This window comes from Coffea arabica, chromosome 8e (genome assembly GCF_036785885.1).
Source record: "Coffea arabica cultivar ET-39 chromosome 8e, Coffea Arabica ET-39 HiFi, whole genome shotgun sequence".
NCBI lineage: Eukaryota > Viridiplantae > Streptophyta > Magnoliopsida > Gentianales > Rubiaceae > Coffea > Coffea arabica.
Genome location: NC_092324.1, coordinates 8,018,639 through 8,028,213, shown reverse-complemented (window position 1 = coordinate 8,028,213; position 9,575 = coordinate 8,018,639). Strand labels below are relative to the sequence as shown.

The following is a 9,575-nucleotide window of genomic DNA, read 5'->3' as shown; positions in this document are numbered from 1 at the left end:
GTCCAGAAGCTGTACCCCTGAGCTTCTTTCCCTTAGCGCCCATCCTATCATTGGTTCTTGGTTCCTTTCAGCTGAAGTGATTCCAATGCCTAAGATAGGTTTGTCTGTCTGTCTTGTTGCGGCAACTCTCATTTCCACAGTTCCCTCTTCCGGCTCTAATTGCTGGTCTTCATTGTTGTGAGTTGATGTTTCTCCTGTGCTCATCCTAGCTTCCTTCTTTGCTACTTCATCGAATTCTATCCATTCCTCCTGTGCTTTCTTTATAATCTTCCAGGGCTGATGAGCTTTCCCCTTAAATTCCATGTCATTTCTAGCCTTCCAAATCTGCCAAAGAATGTTGACAGTTAAGGCCAAATGTTGCGATCCTGCTGTCCTATGCCTTGCCTCGATGACGGAGATCCACCATCTTTTGAAACAGCCATGATGCTCTTGCATACCGTCCCACTGGATTGGGGCAATCTGCCAGATATGTTTGGTGAGTGAGTGAAATTTGCTTGAGTGAGTGAAATTTGATGTAGGCAATTTGGACCTCTTCAGCCTTTACTTAAATTAGTGGAAGAATTTATCGCTGCATACTAAAAAGGGTTAAATGCAAAAAACCCCCACAAACTATATACCCAGTTGCAGTTTACCCCCTAAACTATAATAATAGGTATTTTGCCCCTTTGAATGATATGTTTGGACAAATCTACCCCTTTTATTTTAAGCATTGTTATTTTTCTTTTTCCCTATCATTTTCTTTTTAAATTCTTCCCTTTTTTTCCTTTAAACATTGTTTAAATAAGTAGACTAGATTAGTCAAAATTTGTTTATTTCTTAATTTCGTATGTCAATATTTTTAAAAAAAAAATCTATGGAATACAAAATTTTTTTTCCAAATGTTGAAATCAATGTCATTTAAGAAATTGAACTTTTCAAATATATAATAACAAAATAGAGAAATTGATTAATCAATTATTAGTAGTATCAATAACAAAAAAAATGAACTACTATTGTTTTTTATTCTTATTTTTTATTTCACTACAAATAACAATTGCTAACTTTTCTTTTTTATGTGATATATAATATGTTACTTTTATTATAAGTAGTTGAGTAACTGTGAACTCTTAATTAGTTTATAGGTACTTAAATTGTTGAATTACTAGATTAATACACTTTATAATATAAGTTACATATATTTTGTAATAACAAAGAGTTTATGACAAATTATTAAGAATGAATTTAACAAATAAACAAATTAAAAAAGCAGTTTAAAAATATTAAAATTTTTGATGTAAGTCTTTTCACATCAGAGAAAGACGTTGGCTAGTTCCATGAGAGAAGGAGAACAAAAAGAAAATAAAAGGAAAAAAATGAAAAAAGCTAATAGAGAAAAAAAAGAGAAAGGATTTAAGATAGTAGGGGTAATGTTGTCCAAACATATCATTCAAGGGGACAAAATGCCTATTATTATAATTTAGGGGGTAAACTGCAACTGGTTATATAGTTTGTGGGGTTTTTTGCATTTAACCCTACTAAAAACCAAGTGAGCTTATTCGTTACTTCAATCAATTTTCTATTTTATCCTTTTTTTTTTTTGGCTCACCATCCCAGTTATACTCACTTTTGTTGCTAAATTTTTGGCTCGGTCTTCATAGAGGACCTAATACGTGAGACAGAAAATTGATTGAGGCTAAGAGAAAGGATAATTCATTGCAAATTTTGCAACCTAGACGTGGAAGTCTTGTCCACAAGGTGGACTTTTCGACTAGCTCTTAACTGGGCACCTTGCTGCAACATAGCAGGAGTGTCTGGAGTAACTTAAAAAACATCTAATGCCATAGATCTACCAGTGTATTGAAACAAACCAATTGTGCTGAAAGATTCCAAGCTTTTAAACTTGCCTGTTTAGAATATTCAACTGACTAATAGACAGTCTTTTTACACCAAAGCTCTTGGGTTGAGGGAGGGAAATTTTACAAATATTTCAACCCCCTGCAACGACATGAGAGCCTGAAGTCAAGATTATGCATTTAAACTTTAAACCAAAGAATAATTGCAGTGATGTTTTTGTATCAGTAACCCCAAGAACAAGAGTGTTGAACAGGGAAGTGAATTTCTCCTTTCACCACGAAGGTCATTTGACTCCATCTTACATCAGCTTTAAGCAAAAACAGGTCCCCATAAATCTTGAACACCTATAGCTGCAGCTTCACCATCATTTTTGTTCTTCAGCTTTGTATTGAGAGAAAGGAGGCAAATTTAGATCTAAATGCAAAAAGCTGCTGTGTAGAGTGTCTGACGCAGTGAACGCTCATTACCTCTCGGGTGTGTCTAACTGTATTAGTTTGGTGCAGCTTCATGGAAGGATCGTTGGTGGTTTCAAAAGATCAAACCAGAAAAAAGACACAATTCTAATGGCGATAACCATGACGATGACGACGATTTCTGTAATGCCCATCAAAGTCCAAATTCTCAGATGAGGTTGGATGAGAATGCTTGTGCCTACTGCTCCTGCAATGCCTATCATAGTCAGAGATCTCAGATTGACTTGAGTAAGAATGCTTTGGTGACTTCCTCTTATGTATCTTTTTTGATCTCCTTTTTCGATCATAACCAGATGATGACCCATCGTCTTGGTGATTATACGGCACACCAGAATCTGAGTTTTCTCGCAAACTTGACTCTGAGTGCACCCTTGACTTCTTCTCATGTCTTCTGTCCTTCAATTTACTAATCCTATCACCACCAGCTGATGACCTATGGTCATTTCGGTTATTGTATGGCATGTCAAAGTCTGACTTATCTGGCAAACTTGAGCGAGAATGCTTTCTTGGCGACTTATGATGTCTCTTCTTCTCCAATCTCCTCCCATGATCATCACCAGAAGATGATGACAGCTTTGATCTCCTTTTCCTATCATCACCAGATGATGACCCATTATCTCGATGATCATATGGCACATCAGAATCAGAGTTTTCTTGCAAACTTGACACTGAATGCTTCTGTGATTTCCTATCACTTCTTTTCTTCTTCAAATGTCTATCCCTATCACCACCAGCCAATGATCTGTTACCCTTTTGAAGCATGTTGGAATCTAAGTTAACTGCCAAACTTGAGTGAGAATGCTTTCTTGATGACTTCTTGTGTCTCTTCTTCTCCAATCTTCTGCCACCATCATCACTGGAAGATGACCACTTTTCTCTACCACTTACTTCAGTAGGTGATAACTGCCTTTTATGTTTCCTCTTACTAGATGACTTTTTCTTTGGCTCGCTTGATGAAAAATTGGCCAGCAAGTCAGGGATGTTATCTCCACTTAGAAACCCTGGCATGATTTGATTCAAGACGGACTACATTTACATCTCTTGAGTAGAACTAATAAATCATTCAATTAAAACTTTATAGAAGCAACAAAAATATCACCTCCGTACTCATCAAATATGTCCTCAGCAACGATTTGTTGGTTTGGATCATCAGCCCTAAACCCACCTCGAACGGGACTCAATCCTGGCTTTTGTTTCAGCTCCCACTTAAATGGCTGCATATCAAGTGAAGAAAATTGTTTAAAGGCTTAAATCTACAATATCCAAACTGCATGTCTTTCCTTGAGATTGTGATAATCAGTGATTAATACTTGTCCAGCAAATACTTATAGCTGCTGAATCAACTGAACTTGAAAGTCAAATTTACAGCAGAATGAGGCAACTAATGAAAGAAGCAAACTGTATAGTGTGCATCTCGAAGTACAACAAACAAGTATAAAAAATTATAGATAAATAATAACTTGTATAACTGCCAAGTAGTTTTGATGTGCAATTTCCAGACACGACCAGTGGATAAATGATAGTCTGGTAAGAGCAAAGATGACAGGAGAAAGAATATACGAAAAATCAGATCACTTGCTTCAGATGTAGGAAGACACTGTCAAATGGAAACAGCAGAAGAACATGGTGGAATGGGGAAGACATTGCAACTTTATACCAAGAAACTTTCCTATATACTACATAGTAGAGTAATATTTGCCCTTCCAACGCCAAAGGACCTGTAATTATTTAATCTGATTGCAATTAATATGTGATAAAAGTATCCAGATGGCCAAAACTTGGGATCACACAAAAGTTATTCTCTCTTTTAGCGACCCCACCACCTTCTCCCTAACCCAGTGGAGGGAAAAGAAAATCTAAACAAGGAAAAGAAAATGAATTTATTGTTTCAAGGGTAAATTTGCAGTGCACTTTGGCACACAATCCATCTCCTCTTAGAAAATTTTGGAAGTCATTCCACTGAGCTCTGCACTTTAATCTTAAAAATCTTAAAAGAACAAAGAGTTCGAGTTCCCCATTGGGAAACCAGATTGTCTTTTCCTTGTTTACCCCTATTGTCTCAACTATAGACCAGTAGTCCATCTGAATGTAAATAATACTTGGAAAACATTTATTAAAAATATAAAGTACTAGCCATTTGCACAGACATGATGCGTTGAACAGAAGAAGACAGTATATGCACGTCCGATTTGCCAAAACCAGGGGCTATTCTCAATTATAAATTACCTAAAAGAATTACTACAATTTTCACTATGAGACTGTCAGGAATAACAATTATCATACCACATATCCCAGCTTTTACACGGAGATGTAAATCAGCTTAAATTCATAAAAAAATAAAAATAAAAAATCTATAAAATAATTATAATAGTTTGCCTACAAGTTGGAACATTTCGTTTCTGAGCAGAAGAGCCATTTTCAAGTGATGTTTGATTGATTACGTAGTCCTCACGCTCACAAGATAACTTCAGAGACCTTCCTTCATATCTTTGAAAGGGCAACAATCATTTTACTCTCTGCATTGCTATAGCGAGATCCAGTAAAAATGAGTATCTACACATCTAATAGAACTTTGCCAAAAGACCAACCAAAAATAACCTTCTTTATATGTAGTCTTTATATGTACCAATGAAAAATATTTGGAAGAAAAGCATGAGCAACTGCATGGACTTCTAAATTCCATCAGAGCTTGGCTTTCCTTTCGATTTCCCAAAGGAGACAAAAGGACAAAACACAGATTGAAGTTTTAAATATACTTGAACATCTAGTAACTCTCTCTCTCTCTCCCCCCCCCTCTCTCTCTTGCAGTTCTGAGGAAGCTACAGAGAGGTAAATGGGAAATAATTCCATCATTCACTATTATAAAATTTGGGAGAAAAAAGACTAACAGATTGAGTAAAGTATTATAAATTAAAAGCCAACATATTTATCAAGGAAAAATTAATTACTTTGAGTTAAAGAAGTCTATAGATGAATATAACTAGCTAGATGTGTAAGAAGAATCAATATGTACCTCATTCACATCTGTCAGAGCCTGGATAGCTGTTAAAGGATCATCTCTTTTCAATCTATTCTCTTCACTAGGCATTATAGCATCTTTCAATGGGCATTCACGATCACCACTTTGATGGCCAAAGTTTCCACATCTTAAGCATTTTACATTGCGTATCTCCACTCCAAATGGTTTGGACCTGCCAGCAACACCTGTCTCTAGCCTGGAGAAGATCATCAAAATTAGCATTTATAATGTGAATAGTGAATACATACAATCGTGCACATTACTGATGAAGGATATACAATAAAGTATTGCCAAAACACATTTATGCAAATTTTGTTATGTATTATCAACGGAGACAAAAGCCACAGGGTACCTTCTAATATTCTTAAAACCTAACACACAAAACTGCTCTATGGAGAATTCTTGGTATGTATGAATTAATATGTTCAAGAATATCTGAAATGCAATTTATTGATATTAACAGGTTATATGGACAGGACCAATAATTTCCAACTCAGGAAGACAGTTACTTGTTGAGAATGTAAAGAAAAATACGTCATTCAGATAGAATACTGCTTTGAAAAACTATTGTACACCAAGAACAAAATAAGAGCAGAACATGCGGACCTTGGAGCATGCTTAAGGACTTCAAATTGTTCTTCTGTTGGCAAGGCACGACCAAAGACATCCTTTGGCCTGGGCTTCTTTTTCTCCTCACTAGAAGGCAAAGATTCGTGCTTCCTACATCAAAGCCCAGTGTATTTTAGCTTTCATAATCCATGCACACACAGACATCATAATTAAGCAGCCATACACACTTAGAAATAGAGAAACCAGAATTTAAAAACTAAGCATTTACATCGACGTGGAAGCACCGTGTTCAAATGGTCCTTGGGAAGTGTTATTTTGCTCCTGCTCTTGCTTCTTCCTCTCATCAGCCATGTCTGCAGCTTTAGCACTCTCTGCATTGTAACCAGGTGGTCTGACATACATAAAGCTAACAGCTTTCATCGTCTCCATCTACAAGAACACAAGTCATGCATCAATTACCTTACTTAGTTTATGCACATTCAGTCAGACAATCAACACTTTCCTTGCATGCTCTATAAGCACATGATTAGACCTGGTATCTCCACTAATGGGGAACGCCCATAGACATAATATAACTGTATTGAAGTGTACAAAATACAGAGTTATACAGTGCACGCAAAGTACCTTTTCTTTCTCCTTCTTGGAGACGAGAGCTGTCTGGCGGAAAAATTCGTGCTCCTGAGCATACTGAAAAAACACATGACCAAAAGTACCAATAAGCACAAACATTGAATCAAAATAAGACAGGGTATTATATTACATCAGAAAAAAATAAACAGAATCACATAGCTAAAATGAAGCAACAATCAAACAGTTAAAAATAACTATAGGAATTAGTGTCTAGAGCAATTCGCAGGTACCCAACTAAAATTCAAAAAGATAGGAAGACATAGCCAATAATTCAACCAATTCAAATTTTTTTTTTCTATTTAACTGTCTGTATATGTTATACATAGAATCTTTATCATAGTTCAGTCTCGTCTAGTTTCAAATTCTACTTTTATCCTTAAAAAATAGGCAACATAGTACGAGCACCTAAGTACCTCAAAATGTACCTCACGGATGAGCCAATGCCCATGATACAATTTAAGTATAAAATGAGAAATATGCTGAATGTACAACCTTTCCAAAATTTGTATAACTATTTATAGACTCCAATACTATAATAGTTTCTTTATATTCTGCTCCTGCCTATAAAATATGCAATACAAAACTCCTGAAACACATGATAATCAGGGTTTTCCACAATATAAAACCTTTGCAACATTTGCAAAACTGTTTAGATTCCAAAAATGCACTATTTTCTTACATATTCTGCTTCTGCATATAAAATCTGCAACCAAAAAAATCCTCGAAATTCAATACACCATGTAACTGGGGCTCTTCCCTTTCTACTAGTAGTTCATAATCTGAAAATTCCACAAGATAATCCACAACCAAAGAAACTATTGAACTTATCTAACTGCAACTAGGCTTTTGTCCTCTACTGAATACAAGAAACAATAATAATAACCAACCAAAAAGAAAAACAGAAACCAAAGATTTCTGTATCTTAACTGGGCTTTTCCGTTCATTAAACAAAAAAAATGGAGCAAAAATGGTTCCTCAGAAATCAATTGAAACAAAATTAAGGAAAAAAAAGTACCTCGCGGGCAACTTCTTCGGCGCGGCGTTCTCGCTGGGCGTGAGTCTGCTCGGCGATCCACTTGCGGCGTTGATTAGGGTAAGAAAGAGGGTGCCATGGCTTCTGATTGAGGTAAGAATGAGACCAAGCGGTGCCTGCTTTGGTTTTGTAATCAACCTCTCCTCCTTTGTCTGAAAATCTCTTGCTTAACCTTATTCCTCCTCCTTCTTCTTCATCCATTCCTTCTTCCTTGATTCTTTACCTTTTCTGGTTTTTCCTCAGAGAATTGAAATCTATTTTTCTCCTTGTTCAGAAACTCAGAATCCAGGCTCCATGACCCTGGGCATATTCATTTGTCCTGGGAGGGCTGAAGGTCTTCCAATATAGCACTTTAAACCCTCATTTTGAGAAAATTGGTCTAATGGTCGGTAAAGTTTTTTTTCCCAAATTGCCATTAGGTTGCTATTTGAATTTTTTTTTGGGTTAATTCCACTTTGTCCCCCCAAACTTTGGACGATTATCCACTTAAGTCCCTAAACTTCAAAATGGGACACTTAAGTCCCTAAACTTATAAATACCTCCCACTTAAGGAAAATTGTTAATAAATCCTGAATGCCGTTGGTGGTCGAAGTGTCCCATTTTATGAGGGTTTAGGGATTAAAGTGTCTCATTTTATAAGTTCAGGGACTTAAGTGGGAGGTATTTATAAGTTTAGGGACTTAAGTGTCCCATTTTAAAGTTTAGGGATTTAAGTGGATAATCATCCAAAGTTTGGGGGGACAAAGTGGAATTAACCCTTTTTTTTTAAACCTTTCATCCCTCCCCATCCCCTGTTGTCAGATTCAAGATTCAAGTGCTGACAGTGGGAAAAGCTCGAAAAGTGTTTGTGTTTACTTTTGTACTATCAAATATTTACATATTAAAATGAACCAACTAGGTTGAATTTCTAGGAATATTGTCAAAATTGAAAATGTTCAGAAAATTGGTGTTATGTCGGGAGTGTTTCGGAATAAGGGGTCGTCGCAATTGAGACGTGAGGCTACTAATAAAAAGACTTTTAGTTTTCATTTATTTTTGCTTGGTTTAATTTTTTTTTTTAAAAACGCTTTGCCGCTCATGAAATAAGCTGTGAAGGAATTTTGATCACCGCTCAACTCATGAGCGGCGAAGGTTTTTGTTTTTATGTGTTTCCGCTCATGAGCGGCGATGCATTCTTGCTTTTTTTTTTATTGAAGCATTCTTCCTACCTTTTATTATTTAATATTTAATTTTTAATAAGTTATTTAATATTTAATAAAAGGCAGCGTGACCAAGTTTTTTTCTCCTGTAAAAAGTAACCTTAATTAGGCGTAATTAGGGTTTTATGTTTTACATGAAATACTAATTTTCAAATTACAGTGTAACCCTTTAACCCTAATTTTAAAATTAAAATTCTTAAATCGTATTACTAAAATTCTATTGTAAACCAAAATTATCAAAAATTTAAAATATCATATTAGAATAATGTTAAATTTATAAATTAAGATGATAATCAAGTATGCTATTAAATTACTAATAAAATTTGCCTAAGTCATATTTTTTAAATTTTATAATATTATTATCGCAATAATGATAAATAATATAATATTTATAGAATGTAATAATTAGTATATAAACTTAAATAATAATAAATTAGGCTTAATTAGAGTTTAGGGTTTAAATAATTAGTATGCTATTAAAAACACTCTAAAATTTACCTAAGTCATATTTTTAAAATTTTTAATGTTAATGCTAATTTGAATAATGATAAATAATGCAACATTAAACAATATTTATAGAATGTAATAATTAGCATATAAACTTAATTGATAATAAAATGAGAGTTTCGATAAGAAAAATTTGAAAAATAATATTTTTTAAATCACCCATCAACGCGCCTCTTGCCCTTATCTCGCGGAGTGGTAGAACAGCCACATTTCCAATGAATTCTCTCATGTGGTAGATCTCGTCCCAATTGTAATCGTTCAAACCTCTGAGAAATTGCATGAATTTGTTCAGATATTTGATCATCGTCATC

General features: G+C 34.9%; 1 protein-coding gene across 2 annotated transcripts; it reads right to left on the bottom strand.

The window, feature by feature from the left end:
- Positions 1-1,850: 1,850 nt before the first annotated feature.
- On the bottom strand, positions 1,851-7,875 carry LOC113702863 (uncharacterized zinc finger CCHC domain-containing protein At4g19190-like). Of its 2 annotated transcripts, XR_003451286.2 has the most exons (8): positions 7,541-7,875; positions 6,520-6,582; positions 6,164-6,324; positions 5,932-6,045; positions 5,320-5,521; positions 3,406-3,520; positions 2,301-3,307; positions 2,005-2,214 (listed from the first exon to the last, which is right to left on the bottom strand). XR_003451286.2 is itself a non-coding variant. In XM_027224020.2 (7 exons), the coding sequence occupies exons 1-7, from the start codon at positions 7,757-7,759 to the stop codon at positions 2,394-2,396; spliced, it is 1,788 nt and encodes a 595-aa protein (XP_027079821.1). In that variant the 5' UTR covers positions 7,760-7,875; the 3' UTR covers positions 1,851-2,393. The 2 variants fall into 2 exon arrangements, 1 of the variants encoding a protein (XP_027079821.1); XM_027224020.2 differs by having other exon boundaries at positions 1,851-3,307.
- Positions 7,876-9,575: the final 1,700 nt, after the last annotated feature.

Excerpts from the sequence above, each read along its gene's own strand:
- LOC113702863 (XM_027224020.2), bottom strand. The coding sequence starts at position 7,759 with ATGGATGAAGAAGAAGGAGGAGGAATAAGGTTAAGCAAGAGATTTTCA. Across the intron at positions 6,583-7,540 it reads CCGAAGAAGTTGCCCGCGAG|TATGCTCAGGAGCACGAATT; the intron begins GTACTTTTTTTT and ends GTGTTTTTTCAG. Across the intron at positions 6,046-6,163 it reads CACGGTGCTTCCACGTCGAT|GAAGCACGAATCTTTGCCTT; the intron begins GTAAATGCTTAG and ends GCTTTGATGTAG.